Source organism: Schistocerca gregaria, chromosome 5 (assembly GCF_023897955.1).
Source record: "Schistocerca gregaria isolate iqSchGreg1 chromosome 5, iqSchGreg1.2, whole genome shotgun sequence".
NCBI classification, from domain to species: Eukaryota; Metazoa; Arthropoda; class Insecta; order Orthoptera; family Acrididae; genus Schistocerca; species Schistocerca gregaria.
The window spans coordinates 564,725,176-564,751,068 of record NC_064924.1 but is presented as its reverse complement, the minus strand read 5'-3'; the positions used below and the strand labels follow the sequence as shown (position 1 = coordinate 564,751,068).

General features: G+C 39.2%; 1 protein-coding gene across 2 annotated transcripts in view; it reads left to right on the top strand.

The window, feature by feature from the left end:
* The window catches only part of LOC126272083 (UPF0415 protein C7orf25 homolog), a 130,888-nt gene that overhangs the window by 22,188 nt on the left and 82,807 nt on the right, over positions 1–25,893 (top strand). Inside the window, exons 2-3 of one of the 2 annotated variants that reach the window (XM_049974645.1) lie at positions 3,260–3,359; positions 13,135–13,372. In XM_049974645.1, the coding sequence (XP_049830602.1) occupies positions 13,159–13,372 (214 nt within the window). In that variant the 5' untranslated portion in view covers positions 3,260–3,359; positions 13,135–13,158. The remainder of the gene's footprint in view (positions 1–3,259; positions 3,360–13,134; positions 13,373–25,893) is intronic. The other variant, XM_049974644.1, reaches the window with a different exon arrangement.

Here is a 25,893-nt window from a genome sequence, read left to right as displayed (position 1 = left end):
GTGTGTGTGTGTTGGACCAAAGTAACCCCAGTTGACATTACCATTATCTGCAAATAGCTTTCCGCATAAGCTAATCAGAATGGACACTAAACAGCCATTTAAAAAACTGTGGCTCACTAGAGGCATTAAATGTGTCTTGTGAAAGAAAAAGGGATGTGTAAGTTTTGGCAAGAACAAGTAGGGATCCTGCAGTAGTTGCACTCTACAAAAACTACTCAAAATTACTAAGAAAGGTTATTTAAAATCAAGGAACATGAACATGTCAGAAGTCAGTAAATGTCACACCAGACATAAGAGTATATGGAATGTAGTGAAATGAGAGACAGGACTACCATCCACAGAACAACACACCATTACTAATGAACTGAATGGAAGGGCTATAAATGACAATTCACAGGTAGCAAATGTATTTAATAATCATTTGTTAAATGTAGTAGAAAGCATAGAGAGAAATATTTCAAGAGAACAGTCACGGCAGATGTTTTGAAAAGTAACTTCCATAAAATCCAACCAAATGAATGTATCACCAACTTCTGATTCTGAAGTTAAGAAAATTATACTTTCTCTCAAAGATAAAAACCCATCTAGTTTTGATGATGTTTCCAATAGAGTACTAAAGATTTGTTTCCATATAATAAGCCCAGTCTTATCTGAAATATGTAATGCATTATTAACTCAGTCTTTTTACAGAGAGACTGAAATATACTGTCGTCAAACCCCACTTTAAGAAATTTGATAAAAGAGATGCCAATAACTACTGCCCTGTTTCACTGCTGACATCATTTTCCAAAATTTTTAAGAATGTGATGTATCCTGGATCAGTAGCTCACGTTAGCAACAGTAATATCCTCAGCAAACCACAGTTAGGTTTTCAGAAGGGTTGCTCTACTGACAGTGCCATTTACATGATCACTCGCCAGATTTTAGTTTTGTCTAGAGCAACATATAGAAACATGTGCCTGTCAACTTAAACTGAAGGAGGGCACTTTTATAATTATAACATTATATAGGCCCCCTTCAAGAAACTTTCATTTATTCTTGGAAAACTTGGATGCCTCGTTGTGCTGTCTGTCACACAGTGGAAAGCAAATTATTATTTGTGGGGGACTTCAGTGTTGATTCACTGAAAGAGTGTAATAGGAAGAATGACCAGGAAGTCTTACTTGGTTCTTTCAGTTTGACTTCTGTCATTAATTTTCCTACTTGGGTAGTAAAGGACAACAGCACATTGATAGATAACACTTTTATACACGAAGATAAGTTTAATAACATAAATTCTTGTCCTTTTGAGAATGGCCTTTCTGATCATGGTGCTCAGCTAGTTACAGTATATGACATAGCTCCATTCAGTAATTCAAAACTGCCTTCCAAAGTTGTGTGTTCAATTAATGACTCAACAATTAGAAATTTCAGGGAAAATATTCAGCAGTCAGACTGGGATGAGATGTACAAGGAACTCGACGCTAATTTAAAATATAACTTATTTCATGATACACTTCTAAGAGAATTTGAAAATTGTTTCCCCAAGAAAGTAGTTAAATCTAATTATAAGAAACCATGCAAAAAACCTTGGCTCACTAAAGGAATAAAAGTGTAACCACAAAAGGGAACTGTACCTAACAACAAGAAAGAGTAATGACCCAGAAACAGTCAAATATTATAAAAACTACTGTGCTACATTAAGAAAGGTTATTAAAGAGTCCAGAATCATGTGCATCATGTCTGAGATTAATACGTCTGATAACAAAATCAAAACAATTTGGAATATTATTGCAAGGGAGAGAGGGCAACCAAGAGTACAGGATGATGGCACTACCATCAAAGTGAATGGAAACTTGACAAACAACAAGCTGGAAGTCGAAAAGATTTTGATTAATCATTTTTTAAATCTTGTAGAGAAAATAGAATCTAAATGTTCATTAGAAGAAAGGCAGTTAATGGAAGAGACCTTACCCACACAATTTGATACAATTGAAATTCCACCCACCTCTCCTTCTGAAATTAGGAAGATGATAAACTCTCTCAATAATAAAAGCTCACATGGAATTGATGGCATTTCCAGCAGGATAATAAAAGCTTGTTCCCAAGAGATAAGTGGGATTCTTAGCCACATATGTGATAGCTCTCCGAAGCAAGGTATTTTCCCAGATAGGGTGAAGTATGCCATTGTTAAACCACTGTGTAAAAAAGGGGGATATGTCTGATGTCAAGACTACTGCCCAATCTCTCTTCTGACTGTCTTATTCAAAATTCTTGGAAAAGTAATGTATTATAGAGTAGCTTCACACCTTTGTAAAAATAAAGTTTTAACAAAATGTCAATTTGGTTTCCAGAAAGGTTTTTCAACGGAAAACGCTATATATACTTTCACTTATGAAATATTAAATGCTCTGGGTAACCGGAAGTCACTCATTGGGATTTTTTGTGATCTCTCAAAGGCTTTTGATTGTGTAAATCATGGAATACTTCTAGATAAGCTCAAGTACTGTGGGATGAATGGGACAGTGCGCAAATGGTTTAAATCATACCTAACTGGAAGAGTGCAGAAAGTTGAACTAAGCAGTCCACATAATATGCAAAAAACTGGTGATTTCTCAAACAGGGGAACAATCAAAAATGGGGTGCCACAAGGTTCGGTCTTGGGTCCTCTGCTGTTCTTAATATATTATTAATGACTTGCCATTCTATATTCACAAAGATGCAAAGCTGGTACTTTTTGCCGATGATACAAGTGTAGCTATCACACTCAACAGACAAAAATTAACTGGTGAAATTGCAAACAATGTTTTTCAGAAAATCATTAAATGATTCTCTGCAGATGGGCTCTTATTGAACTTTGACAAAACACAGTATATAACTCCATTCTTGCAAATAGTTGTTACACATGCATAGAAGGCAAGTGGTGATAGAGAGAGAGAGAGAGAGAGAGAGAGAGAGAGAGAGAGAGAGAGAGAGAGAGATTTCTAATATCTTTTTTACACATATGAGCAATAGACCTACAGTCTTTGTGCTAATGTTTCACTTGTAGCATGTGAAAAAGAAAAAAAGTTTCATTTACATCTTTTGATGGCATTAGCTATTGAAATAGAGTAACATGATGGATTGCTGTAAGTAATTCAAATTGAGTTATGTAAAATTAACAGACTGTGTATTCTGTTTTCAGAAATGTTGCTTTTTACCTTGAATTGTGTGCATTCTATGATATACAGTGTGTGTCACGTAAGATGTAATACCGCTTTTATTTTGTGAATGGTTCCAGGTATTGATACGAGGTTTTTGGCAAATGACAGTACACTGAGAGGCATGTACTTTTATATGTGATACAGTGCCTTAACTCTAGTATTGATCAAGATATTGAAGTAAGTATGATTTTTTTAAATAGAATGTTATACTTTTTATAGTGACATCCGAAAGTGCTTCAAAAGATGAGTACAGTGATATAGTGCTTGTTAATGCTCAGGTTGAAACTCTTTGCAAAAGAATCCAAGAAACCTTCTAAAATTGGAAAGCATTGTGGCCAGAGTCAGCTGTTGTGATGTAAACACTGCCAAGCAGATCTCTCATGCAAGGCTGTGTTGTTATATGCAGCATGGCAGGTCAATGCCAATCTCATTTCCTATATGAAGTAGATACAGGATCAGTCATGATTTTTGTATATGGAACTACGGCATATGATATTTTGTGGTGCATCAAATAGGAGCGTAGAAAAACTATTTCACATGTGTGTACATCCAGGTTTTTGTGGAAACTAAAGTTTAGACATGCTATTTTCCATTTAACCCTCCCCACTGGTGTTTACTTGTCTGGGGCAAAACAGAAATGTCGGTCACTCATACTCCATAATAATAAACACTTCTGTTCAATGAGAAAAGGAAACCACTATATTAACTTCAGTAGATTATCATCCCATGTAGGCTTTCACGGCCGGCGTCTTCATCAGTAAACACTTCCGGGCTGAATTGCCGTGGTTGATCTGTAGAACTTCTTCTCCCTGACGTTTCGTTCTCAACTACGGAGAACATCTTCCAAGGTGAGTCGACTCACTGACGTTTCGTTCTCAACTACGGAGAACATCTTCCAAGGTGAGTCGACTCACCTCGGAAGATGTTCTCCATAGTTGAGAACGAAACGTCAGGGAGAAGAAGTTCTACAGATTGACCACGGCAATTCAGCCCGGAAGTGTTTACTGATGTTCAGTAGATTATTATTATTATTATTATTATTATTATTATTATTATTATTTTGTTGTTGTGTGTGTGTGGGGAGGGAGGGGGGGGGGGGAGGGGAGAAGGAAAGAAAGAAAGAAAGAAAGAAAGAAAGCAAGAAAGAAACAATGATGTCTGTCTGGTCTTTATCTCTAGACACCAGAACACTTCTGAAAGTAAACCAACTGCTGTCAGACAAATGTGTCTGCAGATATTACACAAAATTATAATTGAATGGAATTTGATTTAAATAAACTAAACAGGTTATTGAGAATGAGTGAGAACCCATCACCAACAAAATAAGTACATTTTTCAACGAAACATAGTGTTACACTTTACTTAAGTGTGTGCTCAAACTGTTACCATTGATGGCAGTGCACATTTGCAATCACTTTCGAAAGATAGGTAAACAGACGAAAAACATTGGATGATAGGCCACTGCATGCTGAGGCAATTTGATGGTGTATATTGTCTGGTGTAGTTGAAGCTTCATTATAAACTACATTTTTCAGTGCTCCACATAGAAAAAAATCAAGAATAGTCAAATAAAAAGACAGTCTCTATTTAATATTCTCGAAGAACGTGGACTAGACACCAAAACCCGAAAACTAATCGAACAAAAACTGACAGAAACCAAATCAAAAATTAAATTCATAGACGAAATCTCGGAACCATTCTTAATTAAAACAGGAGTAAGACAAGGAGATGGGATCTCGCCACTATTATTCAACATAGTTTTAGACAAAGTAATGGAAGAATGGGAAATCGAACTAAGGAAACAAAACTTCTGGAAACCAATTGAACTAGGAAGAGGTAAAGGAAAATTGAACATCCCGTATTTAGCGTTTGCAGATGACCTAGCAATTATAACTGACAGCGAAGAAACTGCAATAAAACAAATTGAGATCCTTAAAGAATGTGCAGAGAAGGTTGGCCTGCAAATCTCCTTTGAGAAGACTGCGTTTATGAGCTCCAAATTAGATATTCCGAAACTGGAAACAAATTTTGGTGAAATCAACATAGTCAAACACTTTAAGTATCTCGGCGAAGTTATTGAACCAACAGGACTCGAGAAAATAGCACAAAACAACCGAGTACAGAAATTCAAGAAAGCATTCGGACTTGTTCAAAGCATATATAACAAAAAATGCCTGTCAAAAGGAACTAAAATCGGACACTACAACACAGTTATCAAACCTACAGTCACATATGCAAGTGAAATGCTCTCACTGAATAGAAAACTAGATTTACAAGATATTAAGAAAATAGAGAGAAAAATTATTAGGAAAATTCTGGGACCATGATACACACAAGATGGATACAGACTGCAGACCATCGAAACAACTGAAAAACTATCAAATATCGAAAGTGACATCAGAAAGAGACGAATGAAATTTTATGGACACCTACACAGATTACCTGGAAACAGGTTAACTAAACGTCTATTGGACTATGTGACATCACTTAAAGCAACAATACCCTGGGTAACTGAAGTTAAGAAGGATTTGACAAAAGCAAAAATTGACATAACAGACGCATCAGACAGGGATACATTCAGAAGAAAAATTGACAAGTGGAAGTTTACTTCAGAGACGGCACCAAAACCATACCGACCAAAGTGGACTGAAGAAAGAAAGAAGGCCTTTGGGGAGAAAATGAAGAAATATTGGCAAAACAAGAAGAACCTAAAGAAATATTGATAAATCACCTGCTTATCGTTCTCCTATGGGGACATTCGCTAATAATAATAATAATAATAATAATAATAATAATAATAATAATAATACCTTGACAGACATTGTACTGTAGCATTCTGTCCTATCTACAAGTCAGGAAACTTTTCATTCATCACTTGAATTTCAACATGGGAAGTGTAAACTGGGCAGCCATCGTGTTTGAACCACATATACTGTTGCCTGGAACTTCTTCTGGGACAACAGATAGAATGTTCATATGAAAATGTGCGTATGTAATTGCATTTAACATCCCTGGAATGAAGTATGGTCCCACAGTGGAATTTTCCATGATGTTGCACCACAGGCTTATGCTTCATGGTTGTAGTTGTTGTACCTGACAAAACCAGGATGCATTTTCAGCTGCCCATGTAGTGCATGTCATGTAAATTTACATTACTGTTCTTCATAAGCATTACAATGTCAATAAAGAGCACACAATTTGGGAAAAACAAAGTATAATATCCCAAGTGATGCAGAGCAAACCAACAAAAAACTTTCAAAATCACATCTGCCAAGAGACTGATGTAGTGACAGATGATAAGGGTGGAATATATTTTGATGCAAGCTGTAGATTGCACTCCCCTAGCTGCTCCCACATTTGTTGGAAATACGTCTCATGCCACCAATTGCTGTGTAGAAGTAGCATGTCTAACCTCTCCTCACTGGTGTTCATCTCTGCATGCAAGAAATGTCAAAGTGAAAATGACCTGCCGATTGACAACATACTTCCTGCTAGTTCTGCAGTACAGAGAAGTAAACAGTTGAAAGGCTTGATACAACAATGTAGCATGTGTGCAACACAAATAGCCGATTCTGGCTGACTTGCCTTTCAACTTTAGGATGTTCCTCGGATTCTTTTGCGAACATTTTCAGTCTCAAATTAGCTAGCATTATATCACTGCACTGTCTTTTTAATATACTTTTTATCACATACTGAAGTACAAGCCCCTTAGTGTACTATCATTTGCTGAAAACCTTGTTTCAATATATGGAACCATTCCTGAAATAAAAGAGGTGTTACATCTTACGTGAGTCACCCTGTATTTAAGACAGATATTTTTCAGCATCTTTATTCCACCTAAATACTTTTACTTAAAGGTTTTGAGACAATAGTGTGCGGAATTTGTAATGTGAAACTTTAACTTCACCTTCTCTTTAAAAAAGGGGGAAAAATAGAAATTTCTTTGTATAACAGTGCTGGCAAAGACTGAAAAATTATCTGTTTGCATAATTATTCTGACTGTGAAGAGACATTACTGCTTATACTGCAATCACTGCTTCATTGGGTGCCTTTGTGCTTCTGTTAACTCATACCTTAGTGACTGTGGAATAGGAAGTTTGGCATAAGGATCTGTCCAAGCAGCGGAAAATAATAAATGGCTTAAAAAAAAAAATTAAAAAAAAAAAACTGCCATACGTACGAGTAGCCAGATATCACAGTATGCATCAGTACCCAAGTGAGAAACTGGTGAAGCCACAAGACAAAAGGGCTGGCTGCAGATGAGATCATGATACCAAGTGATAGTCAAGCTATACACAGCCGGCAGTGGACAATGCACAGATTAGAATAAGCCCAGAGCATTGGTGGAATGGAAGGCTATGTAGTGCTGGAGTGGGAGTAAGGAAGGTGGTAGGTGAGTAATGGAAAGGGAATAGTGAAGGTTAATGCCAGAGGGTTTATGGAAACATAGGGTATATTGCAGGGCGAGTCCCCACCTGAAGAATTCAGAAAAGCTTGTGTTGGTAGGAAGGATCCAGGCGGCACAGACTGTCATTGAATTGAGCACATTGTATTCAGCAGGTGGTATGTTTATGGCCATTCATGCAGATATACAGCATGTTTGCATATGTTAAGTGGATTATGGACAACCATCATCTCTATGGAGGATTGATGACAATGTAAATATGTGTCAGACCAGAAGTCAAACCCAGATTTACCACTTACCACAAGCAGTCACCTTACCATTTGGCTACCCTAGCATGCTCCAAGGGCAGATCAAAAAGCTCCATATGACATCAACTGTTTGTCTAAAATCTTAATGCAAACATTCATTATGTATATTCTCAGGGGATGAGACATTGTAATTGAAGGTTGCCTTTCTGGTGTCAGTGAATAAATATGCTATTGAAGTGCCTGTGTTGTTCAGAAGTATGGTGCAGTGTTCCTTATGACGTGCTTGCATGTCCAAAGGAACAGCATGTTCGTTCTAATGCCCATGTAGAAAGCAGCACAGTGGTTGCAGCTTAGTTTGTGAATCACATGACTGCTTTCACAGGTAGCCCTGCCTGCAGGAAATGGACAGATGACATAATGGCTGTGACATGCTGCTCCATGTAGATGGCTAGCGAACTGCTTACCAGGGCCGTTGTTGACCTGGTCATGAATTTGGTCACTTGTTCTCTCTGACAGTTATGGAATTTACCAGAATGATCCACACTGGCATGGGCACATAGGAGGTTTAGTTCTTAGGCAAGATGGACAGCCACGGGTGCTCATGGGATGTTGTGGAGCCACAACCCTATTTTACCTAGTGGGGCCACATTGGATATACTCCTTGTATGACGCCATAGTAGTAGTAGCAATTTGCTACATGGAAGGGAGACTGGGAGGGGCAATGTGATTGGAGCTGCACAGCAGTAGGTTGCTGATCAACAGTACAACTTATGATATAGTGGGAGTGACTCTCCAGCATCTGGTCAATCACCAGGATGAACATAACTTGGCCACTGTTGTACTGGCTGAATTAACCATTAAGGGTACTCCTAGTGCAGAACCTGACTTACCTGCATAGTTCTCTGGAACCTAACCTCATCCTCTCTATGAACCACCTCCATCCCAGGAGAGGCGTATTTCTGCGAATCAGATGCTGCAGCACATACAGCAATACTAAGGCAACCATCATTCAGTTGTGACAATGAGCATTGCCATATCCAGCACCTTACTCAGTTCTCTGTACCCTTCATATACCTTAGGTGGAGAGCCATTCACCAATGTGATTCCCATACACCAGATACTAGTAAAATGGACAACCTGTTGGGTGCAGAATATGATTAAATGAGAAACGATATGTTATGAGAATTCGTAAGAGTGGAAGAATCTAACAGTGTTACTTTTAGTTTGATTTGTATTTATTGCAGCTAGTGATAGTGTTATGTGCATTCATAATTAAGGTTATCCAGTTAAATAAATGGAAGATTGTACTAAAGACTGCTAAGAGATATCTAACGGAAGAGAGGTTTTTGGTAGCATTATTCTTTTAGTTGATAAATTATTACTTAAGAAAATTGTAGATCATGTAAATAGAAAGCAAGTGGGCTGATGCTATAGGCTTAACCTTGTGGTTCAAACAGAATGTATATAAGAAAAATGCATTGTACACCATTGTGGAAGTATATGCTGAGTCTTTACAGAACTACCCTGAGCTAAGATTCAGGGACTGGATCTGATAGAGGAGGGTTGTAATGTAGTGGTGTTGTTATTTTTTGGCACTACTAAGTAAAATAGCACCACTGCCACAGCTACCACTAATGGACCACAGATGCCAGTAGGTGCAGAATGAGACAAACACCATAGCAGGAGATGCAGCAATATCACCAGCCTGTTTCCATATTGTGGACCAGGGGCCAGCACTCACAGTACCAGTGATTCAACAGAAAGAAACCAACCATGGCAATAACAAGTGAGTTGACACATCTTCTCACTTTGTTTCCATGTATTTGGTTGGAAGCAATGTGCTGGCACAACTAGGGTTGGTGGGGAAGGTGAATGGTTGACTTCAGTGTATCGGAATAATTTTAGGAAAATGTGGTTCACCTGTAAAGGAGACTGCATGTAGGATGCTGGTGCAACGTATTCGTGAGTAGTGCTAGAGTGTTTGGGATCTGTACCAGGTCAGCTTTAAGGAAGATATTGAAGCAACACACAGGCAGACTGCTACATTTGCTACCGGTGGGTTTAAACAACATGTAAGTTGAGATGCATCCAGAACTGAAATGGGTATCCCTGTTGAGAAAATTTAGAGAACAAGCATTTGTGACTGCCGAACAATTCTACTGCCACCAGCATGCATTCCATGTAAGGACCACGAAGCTAAGATGCGAGAATTTTCGGCTCATACAGAGACATATAGATAGTCATTTTCCCCTCACTCTATTTGCAAGTGGAACAATAAAAGAAATGACAAGTAATAGGACAGGGTACCCTGTGCCACGCATTGCAGGTTGGCTTGCAGAGTATTTATGTAGATGTAGATGTAAATCATGAGCCCTGGGTTCCACGACCGAAAAGTTGACTTCTGGTTTAGAGTCCACTCCGTTGGACTTGGTGCCTTCTGCCTGTTTGGCCACCTCAGGGCACACTTCAGCTACAACTGGACTTCTACCTAGGAAGGCAGCCATTCATTTCATGAATGGAGTAGTGCAGCTGCCCATCTGCCTGTACTTGTGCAAGCAAACTGACACCATAAGGCATCACCCACAAGGACGGATACCACCACCGGTGGCTTGGCTATCTTCCTTTGCAAGAATCATAGTGGGATTTTGCCTCTGCAGGTGCACCTTGCCCCGAGCTGCAGATTTGTGATGGGATGGTGTGTGTGCTGCCACAGCCATCTCATGCCACATTCTGACCTGGCTACCATCCGACTGCTTGCTGCTTGTTGCCTCCACACTACTGTCCACATGCACCGAGGCAGTTTGCTACTGTGGAATGACACTACCAGTGCTGAGCTTGTTTTCTAATAAAACTGGTGACTTGTTTATGGTGATATCTTGAGTCACCACCAGACAACACCCTGATATCAACCAACCACCTTAACTCGACCCTTTCTCTGTTGAGGCCATCCGCCCAGGGCTTCTACAACAAGGTGGTCCAAATAAACTGGTCCAGAAAATATTTACAATAAAACTGATGCAGGATTGACCCTCATTAATAAATATCACAGAAGAACCTGGAAATAGTCATTGATAATACTGACACAGTACTGTACTTGATTTATCAAACTGTGACACACACATAACAGAACTGCCTGGAGGATAGGAGCAGTATCATTTTCAATGTTCTGCTGTAGCTCTTGCAGTATGTGAGGATTACGTGAGTGAACCTGACCCTTAAGTTTTGCACCACATGTAGAAATCACAGGGGGAGAGGTCAGGTGATTGAGATGGGCAGGAGACTTCATTGTCTCTTTTGATTGTATTCCGTTCACCAAAAACATCTACTGCACTCTTTACTAGGTTGCCAAGGTGGTACATGCTGTTGCTATATTTTGGAGAAAATATCCAGAGAGTCATTTATCTTCTGTGAGTTGATCCACATATGGATTAACCAGGTTCTGGACATACCAGTTACCATCAACAGTTTTGGACCAGTTTCATTTTGCCCAATTTGTACATATAGGGCACGCAGTATTATATACATCACAACAAGCAATATTAGAATATCAGTTATAATATGATATATGTTTTACATATTATATAGCGTGAAAAATTGTTTCAGCTTGCTGTTAATCATATAAGGGTTGTTGGTGTCCTTGTTTGCGTTCAGTGGAAGTTTATTGTAAATCCATCTTCCAGACTAGATAACTGCTTTTCATACTCTATTGAGAATATCGAGTCTGAATCTATCTGACATTGACAGAATAGGAGAAAGCAATCATAAGCAGATAATCAAATGTAAAATATAGAAATTTCAAAAACTTCCAGTAAAACTTTTTAATACAATCAAAAATTTTCTATATATTATCTCAGTCACATTTAACATTAAAAGTTTTTTACAAAGTGATGACCAGTCTCCGTAGCTTAACTACCACCTTCAGGTCTGAGGGGGGTGGGGTGGGGGGGGGGACCCTTAAGTAACAAAGTAATGTAAAAATTTCTATTTTTCTTTTGGTTTGTCTGTTCTCAGTTCTGAAGATGGTAGTTAAGCCACAGAAACTGGTCATCACTTTGTAAAACATTTTTAGTTATTGAGTCTTTGTGAAGGCTTTGCATCTGTCTTGTCTTTTGTTTGTGAATGTCACAGTTAGTTTGGAAAAATGTTTTATTGTTGATTGCAGATGTCATCAGTCAGTAGCTGTCCAATTTGTAACTTCACAGATTAACCTCACAGCTCTTTTTTGTAGTCTAAAAATGACTTTCAATTTTGCAGCATTTACCCGGAATATTATACATCAGAGGAAAGATAGAGTAAATTTCCAAAATATAACTCAGTTATTATTTCCCTCTCAATATGGGGTGAAACATTTCTTAGTGCAAAACACTACTGATATTTGTTTCTTGAGCAGGTGCTTAATATATTCATTCCATCATAACCAGTTGTCTATTTATATGCCTAGAAATTATATGTTGAGTTTTTAAGTTTTTTCCTCAACAATATTGATTTCAAGAACAGGTAGTGTGTTTGCTGTTGGAAACTGCATTAGAGTTGTTTTTTGAAAGGTTTAATGATAGATTATTGGCTTTGATTTGCTTTGTGTTCTTGCTGTGTTATTATTTCAGTTGTAATTTGGTATCAGCAGCAACCAACACTGTATTTGCTTTGTTATTAGCTGATGCTGGTAGATCATTAATGTACACCATGGAGATCAGTGGTCCAACAATCCAGCCCCAGCGAATGCCATACATAACAGTTCAGCATTCTGATTTTGTTCTTACACCAGCACCTGTTAAGGCAACTCTTTGTTTCCTGTTATTTAAGTGAAATCCAGGCCAATGTAGTGGTTTGGTTTTGATTTCATGTGGGAGAGAGTTTTTGTGCTAATGTGTTACATTTTACACTGTGAAAAGCTTTACCAAAGTTACAGAAAATCCCCACAGTATACCTTCTACATTACAGTGTGATAAGTCAATCACAATATCTGGTGAATGAATGTCATTAAACAATAATAATAATAATAATAATAATAATAGTCAACAGAGGAATATGTAAAGATACTTGAAGCTGTATTATAATGGCTATTTACTTCATGTATTCTGGGTTTAAAAAATATTTCAGTTACAAAACACAAGCAGATCATAGAAGCTTAATATCTATACTGTATTAATGCAATATTTGTGGTGAAAATGCTGATATTCAAGTCTAACAAAGATTAAGCAATACACAGTGTAAAACTTAATTTACAATAATGAGCTTATTAGTTGTCTAACAAATTATTTGTTTTATATTTTATTATGAAGCTGTCAAAATGTTTCAGGTTTTGAATTCAGGGCATGCAAAAATGGAGCATGCTTTGACATCCAACATTACTTGGTATGAGGCATTAATATCTGTGATGAAACTTCATGACGATATTACTGCAGTTCTTGAAGCATTTTCAGTGGAACTCCAAACAGGCACTAAAAAACTGTCCATTGATATTGTTGTTAAACATGGTTATGAGTGGATAAAAGTAATAGCAAAGAATGCAAGAAATGTCATAAGTTCCTTGGAGGGTAAGTAACATCTTTTTTTCATGAAGAACTGGGAAAAAGAGATTATGTTTCAGGGAATATGGCTGAATTCTTCCAATGTTAAGTCAAGATATATTCTCTCTCTCTCTCTCTCTCTCTCTCTCTCTCTCTCTCTCTCTCTCTCACACACACACACACACACACAGAGCGAGTGAGAGAGATATATATTTGGTGGGGAGGAGGGTAGGGAAAGAAGTGAAACTAGTTCTTCTTTTAACTCAGGGCAATTTAAATGGACACATACAGATTAAAGAGAAAGTATATCATAACATCTACTTCTTATAATTATTTGTCAGCACATGGGAATTGAGTTAGCAGAGTTTCTATCAGTACACCCTCACCACGATTGTCTAGGGTATGGAATTGGTCCAGTGGTTGGAACACATGTCTCATTTAAAGGAAATAATGTCCAATTGCTTATCTCGATTTATGTTGCCTGTGATTTGCATAAATCAATTACTTGAACATACCGCAGCTGCTTCCTTCCAGCCTCCCCCAACTTAGCAGGTTATTTCTCTTTAATAACTTCAATACTGATAGGATCATAAACTTTTGATCTTCCTCGCTTTGACAGCCTTATAGAGAATGTTTGCAGAAATTTACGTTTTCAGGTAAACAACACATCAACCTGTATTAATTACTTAGTGCAGTCAAATAGTAACTAGGTAACCAGTCTGACTGACCAACAACCATCTTCATATCGTCACTGTAATTGATACCTTAAGACATCAAACAGTGTTAACCACCACAAAATTGTTTCTGTGAGTAACTTGTCATCAAAGTATAAAAAATCTGACCATATTTAATATTTGAAACTCAGTATATCTTTTACAGACAAAAATCAAACAGTGGAAAATCCAGGATGGAATGTAACAACATTATTAAGTCTGGCTTCAGCTGCTAGACACTGCAGTCATGTATGCGTGAGTCGCATGTGTGTGTGTGTGTGTGTGTGTGTGTGTGTGTGTGTTCTATTTTCAACAAAGACCTTGTTGGGCGAAAGCTTATATTGTGACAGTCTTTTTGTTGTCTGCAACTCAGCATCTCCTCTATATGGTGAGTATTTTTCATCATTATTTTCCAACTCCAGTTTCCTGGGTGTGGTATACAAGCGCTTGCCATCTCGCTCTGTCTTCACAGATCTTCTGTTCCAGGACACCTCCCCATTTGTGTCCTTTCTTCTCCACATCTGATCTTACTGTCTCTATCCAGCATTTTCTTGGTCTTCTCTGTGGTCTTCTTCCTAACGAGGCTCAGGTTGAAATACCTTTTGGCACGGCTTTGGCTGTTCATTCTCATTATGTGCCCATACCTCTGAAGCCTGCATTTCTTTATGACACTGGTAACAGGAATGTAAATACCAGCTACTTTTCTGTTCACTTCATTCCTGATTTTATCATTTCTAGTTGTTTGATTCATTGTTCTAATGAATCTTATTTCTATTGCCTGAATTCTGCTGAATTCTTTGTTTAGTAGGGTCCATGTGTCTAAACCATATGTTAGAACTGGTACAAAATATATGTGGTGCATTGTCTCTCTTGATTTTCATGGAATTTTATCATCCCAGAGAAGAGTTCTGATTTGGCTGTAAAAATTGGATGCTTTATGTGTCCTACTAAATATTTCCTGCTTAACGGTATTGTCTTTTGAGGTCGTGCTTCCTAAGTACTTGAAATGTGAAACAGATTCTACTTTGGCTCCTTCTAGAAATATATTTGAGGTTGTTCATTGCCTGATGATAGTCATTTCTACTGTCTTCGTTTTACTTGTTTTCAGTCCAAAATTTTTGAATGTGTTGTTTCAATCATTAAATTTATTCTGTGCTTCAGCTTCTATCTCTCCCCATACTATCAAATCATCATCAAAAAGTTGGACATTCGGTTTGATGTCAACTTTCTTGGCAGATTTTATGATCTTGTCCATTGGTATTACAAACAGGAGTGGTGATAGGGCACTTCCATGTTGGACACTTCTCTTTGTTGCAAACCTGTCTGGACACAACTGTAACACTTTTGGTATAGCATCTCGTCTTTGTCAATAAGGTACTTTGGCACCTTTAGGACATCCAAACATTCCCATATCTTGTTTCGAGGAACACTGTCATACACTTTTTCAATGGCAAGTACAATCATGAGATTTCTTCCATATTCCCAGTACTTTCCTGTTGACATTTGTACTGCAAAACTAAGATCCATAGTATCTTGGTATTCCCTGAGTCCATGTTGTTCTTCATGTGAAGGTTCTACTACATTTCTATGATATTTTCTAGCAGCTTAAAGATGTGTGACAGCAGAGTGATGCCTCTGTAATTTCCAAATTTTCGCCGATTGCCCTTGTTGAACAGCTGTAAGAGGACTCCTTTACTCCAGTCCTCTGGGATTTTGTTTTCTTTCCAAACCAGTGATAACACTCTATATAGCCAATTCAAGCCCAATATACCAGCTGCCTTTATCATGTCTGAGCTGAGATCATCAAAGCCTGTCGATTTTCTATTCTGCATGCTCTTTAATGCTGTTTCTACCTCATGCCATGTTAATGGGTGTCCGTTAGTTTGGACTTCCTTAATTTCTCTACAGTTGTTGATGGTTGTGTTGTCCCCATCTCCATTTAACAGCATGTTGAAGTTCTTTTTCATTTCATCCCTGATCCCTTTCTCTGTTCGTATTAAGTTACTGTCATCCATTTCCAGGGCAAGGATATTTACATATTCATTTTGTTTGCTCTTTAGTACTTTTTATAGTAATTTCCCACTTCCCTGACAGCCTTCCTTTAACCTTGCAGTAAAGCATTCACAGCACTTTTCCTTTTCTTCCGATCATTCCACCTAGGTGTTCCCTTCTCTTCTGGTGTGGCACTTGTTTTTCCACAGATGTCCGTGGCGTCTGTAACAAATCAAACAATGGGAAATCCAGGATGGGTTGTACAATATTATGAGAGTCTTTTTATTGTGCCTATCTGCAACTCAGCATCTCCACTATATGGTGAGTAGGAGCTTCTCTAACAAAGGTTTCTTTTAATACAGACCATTCTTCTACTACTCCCTCATTCTCAGTTTTGAGTAATGTGGCTGCTTTTCGTGCTTTACACTTTCTATTCTTTTCCACATCCTTCAACAACCAGTTTTTATCTTTGGTGTTCTCTTTTGTTTAAATTTTGGCACTTGAACATCTTTTAGGTCAGCAGTTAATAGCCGGTGGTCGCTATTAGGCACTCACTGGGCATGACTTTAATATCTATAACATACTGACCAGCTTTTCTATCAGTGATGATGAAGTCTATCATAATCCTAAGCTTACCATACCAGCTGTATCCCATAACTTTATGAGTTTCCTTCTTCTGATACCAAGCGTTCTTTATGGCTAAGATGTTTCACACACAGAAAATGAACCCATGCCCAGGGTTATGGACAAAGACCGTAACAGCACCTTCGGCAGAGAAGGAGACCTTTTGAATGGCAGAGATGGCAGATAAGGCTACCCATCCTCCCTAGGGATAATTAGAAGAGGACACCACTGCCTTGTGGAAAAGAGCAACCTTCAAAACTAAGGGAGTAAGCCCTGAAAGAAAATCCTCACCTGTGTTAGGTGTAGCAAGACAGTATCTGAGCAAATATATACTGCTTTCAAAACTAAACTAAACCTCGGCTGAATATTTTTATGGCAAAAAATAATTTATATTTATGTTTGCACTTAATGGTGCACCTCATTTATACAATAACTACACATGAAAATGCTCATTTATGCTCAAAAATTCACTAATTGAGTTGAATGAATTTTGCAGTAGGTATTCTTCCAATTTGCTCTTGAATTCTGGTTTCCAAGGGCAAGTTAGATAGAGCATCGAAAACTTTCATGCCTGAGTTATGAACTCATTTCTGCACAAGGCTAAAATTTGCCTGGTTGCTACGTAAGCCCTGTTTTGACCTCATGTTACATCCATGATAGGCACTATTCATTTTGGAAAGAGAATGGATTTTGTTGATGAAATATACAGGGGGAAGATATACTGAGATGTTACTGTAAAAATCTTTAGTTTCCAGAACAGGTTAATGCAAATATATTGTGGATAGCCCACCCAGCTAGCCACACGGTCTAATGCGCTGCTTCCCGAGAAGGAAGGCGTGTCAGTCCATGGCACAAATCTGCTCGGCGGATTAATGTCAAGGTCCGGTGTGCCGGTTTTTAAGGCAGTTTTCCATCTGCCTGAGTGAATGCGGGCTGGTTACCCTTATTCCACCTCAGTTACACTATGTCAGCGATTGCTGCAAACGCTGTCTCCACGTACATGTACACCATAATTACACACAGACATTTGGGGATACACTCGTCTGGTATGAGACGTACCCGGGGCGGGTCCACTGGGGGCCGAACCGCACAATAACCCTGGGTTCAGTGTGGGGCAGCGGTGGGGTGGGTAGACTGCTGTGGCTTGTGGGGTTGTGAACCACTGAGGACTACAGTGGGATGAAGCCTCTCCGTTGTTTCTATGTCCCCAATTTAATACACAATATCTTGGATGAACAACAATATAATGCATGTAACTCCTTTCTGAGCACCAAATTTATTTATTTATTTATTGCCTGTGGCTGAATACCCTGAAAGATTACGCTATAATACAGCAACACATGGAAATATCCAAAATAGATATCTGTTGGCGTCCTTATATGTAGATGATCCATTTATGTGTAAGGCAGAAGCTAGAAGTTGCAGAATGAAGTCTCTTTCCAGATCTGTGATATGGTCAGATAAGTCTAATGTGCTTCATTGTATACACCCAAGAACTTAGCAGGGCTCACTTGCTGTATTTTTTGTCAAAATAATAATAATAATAATAATAATGTTGTTGTCTTCAGTCCTGAGACTGGTTTGATGCAGCTCTCCATGCTACTCTATCCTGTGCAAGCTTCTTCATCTCCCAGTACCTACTGCAACCTACATCCTTCTGAATCTGCTTAGTGTATCCATCTCTTGGTCTCCCTCTACGATTTTTACCCTCCACGCTGCCCTCCAATACTAAATTGGTGATTCCTTGATGCCTCAGAACATGTCCTACCAACCGGTCCCTTCTTCTGGTCAAGTTGTGCCAAAAACTTCTCTTTTCCCCAATGCTATTCAATACTTCCTCATTAGTTATGTGATCTACCCATATAATCTTCAACATTCTTCTGTAGCACCACATTTCGAAAGCTTCTATTCTCTTCTTGTCCAAACTATTTATTGTCAATGTTTCACTTCCATACATGGCTACACTCCATACAAATACTTTCAGACATGACTTCCTGACACTTAAATCTATACTCGATGTTAACAAATTTCTCTTCTTCAGAAACGCTTTCCTTGCGATTGCCAGTCTACATTTTATATCCTCTCTACTTCGACCATCATCAGTTATTTTGCTCCCCAAATAGCAAATCTCATTTACTACTTTAAGCGTCTCATTTCCTAATCTAATTCCCTCAGCATCACCCGACTTAATTCGACTACATTCCATTATTCTTGTTTTGCTTTTGTTTATGTTCATTTTATATCCTCCTTTCAAGACACTGTCCATTCCGTTCAACTGCTCTTCCAAGTCCTTTGCTGTCTCTGACAGAATTACAATGTCATCGGCGAACCTCAAAGTTTTTGTTTCTTCTTCATGGATTTTAATACCTACTCCAAATTTTTCTTTTGTTTCCTTTACTGCTTGCTCAATATAGAGATTGAATGACATCGGGGAGAGGCTACAACTCTGTCTCACTCCCTTCCCAACCACTGCTTCCATTTCATGCCCCTCGACTCTTATAACTGCAATCTGGTTTCTGTACAAATTGTAAATAGCCTTTTGCTCCCTGTATTTTACCCCTGCCACCTTTAGAATTTGAAAGTGAGTATTCCAGTCAACATTGTCAAAAGCTTTCTCTAAGTCTACAAATGCTAGAAACGTAGGTTTGCCTTTCCTTAATCTTTCTTCTAAGATAAGTCGTAAGGTCAGTATTGCCTCATGTGTTCCAGTATTTCTTCGGAATCCAAACTGATCTTCCCCGAGGTCGGCTTCCACTAGTTTTTCCATTCGTCTGTAAAGAATTCGAGTTAGTATTTTGCAGCTGTGGCTTATTAAACTGATTGTTCGGTAATTTTCACATCTGTCAACACCTGCTTTCTTTGGGATTGGAATAATTATATTCCTCTTGAAGTCTGAGGGTATTTCGCCTGTTTCATACATCTTGCTCACCAGATGGTACAGTTTTGTCAGGACTGGCTCTCCCAAGGCAGTCAGTAGTTCCAATGGAATGTTGTCTACTCCTGGGGCCTTATTCCGACTCAGGTCTTTCAGTGCTCTGTCAAACTCTTCACGCAGTATTGTATCTCCCATTTCATCTTCATCTATATCCTCTTCCATTTCCATAATATTGTCCTGAAGTACATCGCCCTTGTATAGACCCTCTATATACTCCTTCCACCTTTCTGCTTTCCCTTTTTTTTGCATAGAACTGGGTTTCCATCTGAACTCTTGATATTCATGCAAGTGGTTCTCTTTTCTCCAAAGGTCTCTTTAATTTTCCTGTAGGCTGTATCTATCTTACCCTAGTGAGATAAGCCTCTACATCCTTACATTTGTCCTGTACCCATCCCTGCTTAGCCATTTTGCACTTCCTGTCGATCTCATTTTTGAGATGTTTGCATTCCTTTTTGCCTGCTTCATTTACTGCATTTTTATATTTTCTCCTTTCATCAATTAAATTCAATATTTCTTTTGTTACCCAAGGATTTCTACTAGCCCTCATCTTTTTACGTACTTGATCCTCTGCTGCCTTCACTACTTCATCCCTCAAGGCTACCCATTCTTCTTCTACTGTATTTCTTTCCCCTGTTTCTGTCAATTGTTCCCTTATGTTCTCCCCAAAACTCTGTACAACTTCTGGTTCTTTCAGTTCATCCAGTTCCCATCTCCTTAAATTCCCACCTTTTTGCAGTTTCTTCAGTTTTAATCTACAGTTCATAACCAATAGATTGTGGTCAGAGTCCACATCTGCCCCTGGAAATGTCTTACAATTTAAAACCTGGTTCCTAAACCTCTGTCTTACCATTATATAATCTATCTGATACCTTTTAGTATCTCCAGGGTTCTTCCATGTATACAACCTCCTTTCATGATTCTGAAACCAAGTGTTAGCTATGATTAAGTTGTGCTCTGTGCAAAATTCTACCAGGCGGCTTTTTCCTTCTCTCCCTTTTCCTACACTTGAATTCCAATCACCCATGACTATTAAATTTTCATCTCCCTTCACTATCTGAATAATTTCTTTTATTTCATCATACATTTCCTCAATTTCTTCGTCATCTGCAGAGCTAGTTGGCATATAAACTTGTACTACTGTAGTAGGTGTGGGCTTCGTATCTATCTTGGCCACAATAATGCATTCACTATGCTGTTTGTAGTAGCGTACCCGCATTCCTATTCATTATTAAACCTACTCCTGCATTACCCCTATTTGATTTTGTGTTTATAACCCTGTAGTCACCTGACCAGAAGTCTTGTTCCTCCTGCCACCGAACTTCACTAATTCCCACTATATCTAACTTAAACCTATCTATTTCCCTTTTTAAATTTTCTAACCTACCTGCCCAATTAAGGGATCTGACATTCCACGCTCCGATCCATAGAACGCCAGCTTTCTTTCTCCTGGTAACGGCATCCTCTTGAGTAGTCGCCGCCCAGAGATCCGAATGGGGGACTATTTTACCTCCGCAATATTTTACCCAGCCATCATCACTTAATCATACAGTAAAGCTGCATGCCCTCGGGGAAAAATTACGGCCGTAGTTTCCCCTTGCTTTCAGCCGTTCACAGTACCAGCACAGCAAGGCCGTTTTGGTTATTGTTACAAGGCCAGATCAGTCAATCATCCAGACTGTGGCCCTTGCAACTACTGAAAAGGATGCTGCCCCTCTTCAGGAACCACACGTTTGTCTGGCCTCTCAACAGATACCCCTCCGTTGTGGTTGTACCTACTGTACGGCTATCTGTATCGCTGAGGCACGCAAGCCTCCCCACCGATGACAAGGTCCATGGTTCATGGGGGGGATGATAACAATAATAATAATAATAATAATAATAATAATCTGCAGAAAATTGTGTGCCTAAGCTACTCCAGTTATCCAACCAGGGAAAGGGGACCTACAGTTTAACGTGGAATCTAAACAATGTGACATTCCTGGTGACTCCTCACATCACTGAGAGATGGAGATTAAATAAAAAAATACAGACTGAAAGATCAAAGGCCTAACCAGGATTCAAACCCATAATATCTTGATTTCCAGTCATGCACTTCACTGCTGGACCACCAGACTTCACTGTTGTTCGTTACATTTTATATTTATGTTGTCTTGTTCTTTCTGTGTCACATGAGATTGTACATAATGACTTTCTTTGACACTCAGAGAGAGCCAATTATAAGTAAATCAGTTGAGGTTATCATGAAATATGCTGTTAGCAGAGGTTTGCAAGTTTTTCCCTGTTGTTTTATCCACTAGGAGACAAGTTGATCTGCAAAGAGGGTGAACTTGCTCAGTTCAGTGGTAAGGAGTGGTAAGTCACTTATATGAGGGGAGTTCAATAAGTAATGCAAAACATTTTTTCTGAAAGGAAGTCAGTTTTATTCAGGATTCCAATACATCATATTATTCCCCACTCTTTGGGCTTCAATATCCTATTTTTTAACATAATCTCTGTTCAGTGTGATGACTTTGCCACCTTACTGGAAGGGCCTGAATGCTCACTCTACTGGTTGATGTCAGAGTCAGTGTCTGGCTGCATCAATAACCTCCCATCATCCACATACTGCTTCCCATGGAGTGTCAAACAGATATCAGTTGAAAGGTGCGAGATCCGGGCTTGTAGCTGAGGATGAACAGCCCAATGTAGTTTTGTGAGCTCCTCTCAGGTGTGCAGACTTGTGTGAGGCCTTGTGTTGTCATGGAGAAGGAGAAGTTCATTTGCATTTTTGTGGCTGTAAACACTACTTTTCCGCTACTCCCCCCCCCCCCCCCCCCCCACTCTCCCCCTCCCCACACTCTCCGTCTGACCTGCAGCACTTCATTGTTTGCCAGGCCCACCATACTGTCCCTCCCCCTATGTACTGGTGCTGCTACTCACAATGTGGTTTCAGTTGCCTGAGACTACAGTCGTGTGTGTGAGTTACAGTCGTGTGTGTGAAGTTGCCTTTGTGTCGGTGTGTGTATGTGTGTTTATTGTTGATGAAAGTCTTAATGGCCGAAAGCTTTAATTGTGAGAGCCTTTTTTTGTACCTATCTGCGACTCAGATATCTGCAATATGGTGAGTAGCATCTTTCAACTTTCTTTCTCCTAATATTGTTACATGTTTTTCCTATAGAAACTGTCTAGTATAGTTTTCTTGACTGCAGCAGCATAGTGTTTCATTTTGTGAGTTTGGTATAGCTTCTTGTAAGAAGCTACTTACTTTAAGTTTCGTCTGTGTTCTTTAATTTTGTATGTGCTCATTTATCAGTCACAGTGCCATGTTTATTGGCTGTCTAGAGTATATTTTTGCCATCTTTAGTATGGATAGGAACTGTGGTTACTATGTTCAGATGCAGGCTGAGTTGGTGACCATTCACTCACAGCTGCAGGCAGTGTTGGCTTCGGTCACACAGCTTGAAGCTTCTGTTAATGGGCGCCACTGTGTGGGGTCTCGTCATGGGGATTCAACGGTTTTCCAGCACATCTCTTGTGTTCCTGATTGCTTGACTACTGTGACTGGAGGAGGTACTGCCTGTTGAGGATGACCCTTTCACTTGTGGCCGAGTGGGACATCATTCCAAGGTATTGCAGGCAGTGAAAGACTGACTGAGGGGCTATTGAAGAGGCTCCCCAGTTCATCTGATGAATTGGTTTTGAGCACTACCTGTTACTGTCGAAATCCCCGAGCCAGATGCAGTTGCTCACCCTGTTCTAGAGAAAGTCTCTCGACCTGCAAAGTCTGGGCATTCACATAAGGCAGGCTTACTGGTAGTTGGAGCTCCAACATTAGGTGTGTAATACGGCCCGTTAGGGATATCGCTGCCAAAGAGGAGAAGGAAACCACTGTGCACTCTGTGCACACACCGGGAAGAGTCATTCCAGATGTGGAAATGATGCTGCTGGATACTGTGAAGAGCACAGGGTGCAGCCAACTGTAGTCCGTAGCTCATGTCGGTACCAACAGTGTGTATCACTTTGGATCGGAAGAGATTCTGTCTGGTTTCGAGCGGCTAGCTGAAGTGGTAAAGACTGCCAGTCTTGCTTACAAGATGAAGGCAGAGCTCACCTTCTGCAGCATCATTGACAGAACTGACAGTGGATCTTTGGTACAGAGCTGAGTGGGGCATTTGAATCAGAGGCTTACGCAGTTCTGTGACCATGTAGGTTGCAGATTTCTTGATTTGCACCATTGGGTGGTGAGTGTCTGAGTTGCGTGTAATAGGGCAGGGATCCACTACATACAGGAAGTAGCTACATGGGTAGCAGGGGCTATGTGGAGGGAATTGGGCAGTTTTGTTTTTAGATTAGAAGGTCTCAGGAAACTACAGAAAGGGCATCAGTCCAAAAGGGCGCAGGGCAAACACAGGAAGGTAGACCTTGTGGCTGTAAACTGTCATAGAAAGCACTGAAGTTGAAATCGTTATAGGTACAGAAAACTGGCTAAAGCTGGAAGTCAGTTCAAACAAAAATTTTTCAAAGAACCTAAGAGTGTTCAGAAAGGATAGATTAAACTCTCATACTACTCATACAATTACAGGTGTTGGTGACTTCAATCTACCCTTGATATGTTGGTGAAAATACATGTTAAAAGCTGGTGGTAGGCAGAAAATGTCATCCAAAATTGAACTGAATGCATTCTCAGAAAATTATTTCAAGCCTTCAGTTCATGAACCCATTCAAAGTGTAAATGGCTGGGAAAACATACTTGACCTATTAGCAACAAATAATTCTGAGCAAACATGGAGCATCATGATGGATACAGGGATTAGCGATCACAAGGCAGTTGTAGCAAGACTGAACACCTAGTAAAAGCAAAGTACACCTATTTAAAAAAGCAGATAAAAATTCTCTTGATGTCTTTCTAAGAGACAGTTTCCCCTCCTTCTGATCTGACTATGTAGGTGTAGACCAGCTGTGGTTTCAATTCAGAGAAATAGTATTGATGAAATTGAGAGGTATATGCCATGTAAATTAATGAGAGATGGTACTGATCACTCCGGTATGCAAAATGGGTCCACTGTTGCAAAAGCAGTGAAAAAAAGGCCAAATCAAAAGCAATGAAAAAAGGCCAAATTTAAAAGAGTGCAAAATCCCGCAGATTAGTAAAGTTTACAGAAGCTTGAAATTGAACTCGAACTTCAAAGTGAGATGCTTTTAATAGTTTCCACAGTGAAACTCTGTCTTTAAATCTGGCAGAAAAATCAAAGATATTCGAGTCATGTGTATACACCAGCAGCAAGACACAAGCAATACCTTCTCTGTGCTTAAACAGTGGTGATGTTACTGGAGACAGTGCCACTAAAGCAGAGTTACTAAAAATGGTTTTCCAAAACTCCTTCACTCAAGTAGTCAAAATAAATATTCCACAGTTCGAATCTAGAACAGTCGCCAACTTGAGTGGAGAGGTAGATTTCCTTGGTGTAGTGAAGCAGCTTAAATCACTTGACAAAGGCAAGGCCTCCAACCCAGACTGTGTACTAGATATGTTCCTTCCAGATTATGCTGATACAGTAGTTCCAATTATGTACAACTGCTTTTTCTTTGAAAGATTATTATCTAACAACTGGAAAGTTGCCCAAGAAAGGAAATGGAGTAATCCACTGAATTGCAGATCCATATCAATAAAATGCAGTAGGATTTTGAAACATATACTGTGTTTGAGCATTATGAATTACCTTAAAGAAAACAATTTATTGACAAATACTCAGCATGGATTCCGAAAATACCATTCTAGTGAAACACAGCTAGCTGTTTAGTCTCACAAAGTAATGACTGATATTGGTAAGCGATGACAAATTGATTTCATATTACTAAAATGTAGGCTGTTTTGGCCAGAAATGTCATGTCCATTATAATTATCCGGGCTGTTACGCCGTGGTCGGTTGATGAATTTTGTGTCAATTTCCGACATTTCATCCCCGTCTGCAGAGGACATCTTCAAGGGGGTCTGTAGCTTGATGGAAGGTCCAACACACCCACTGGCTCGCTACTCAGTCAGTAGCGAGCCAGTGGGTGTGTTGGACCTTCCATTGAGCTACAGACCCTCTTGATGATGTCGTCCGCAGACGGGGATCAAACATTGGGAATTGACACAGAATTCATCAACCGACCACGACATAACAGCCCGGATAATTATAATGGACTTGATTCCATATTCCAGAATGAATGATTCTATATTTTTAAATTTCCAGAATGCTTTTGATATTGTTCCTCACAAGTGCCCCCTTGTCAAATCTTCTGGCTATGGAGTATCGCCTCAG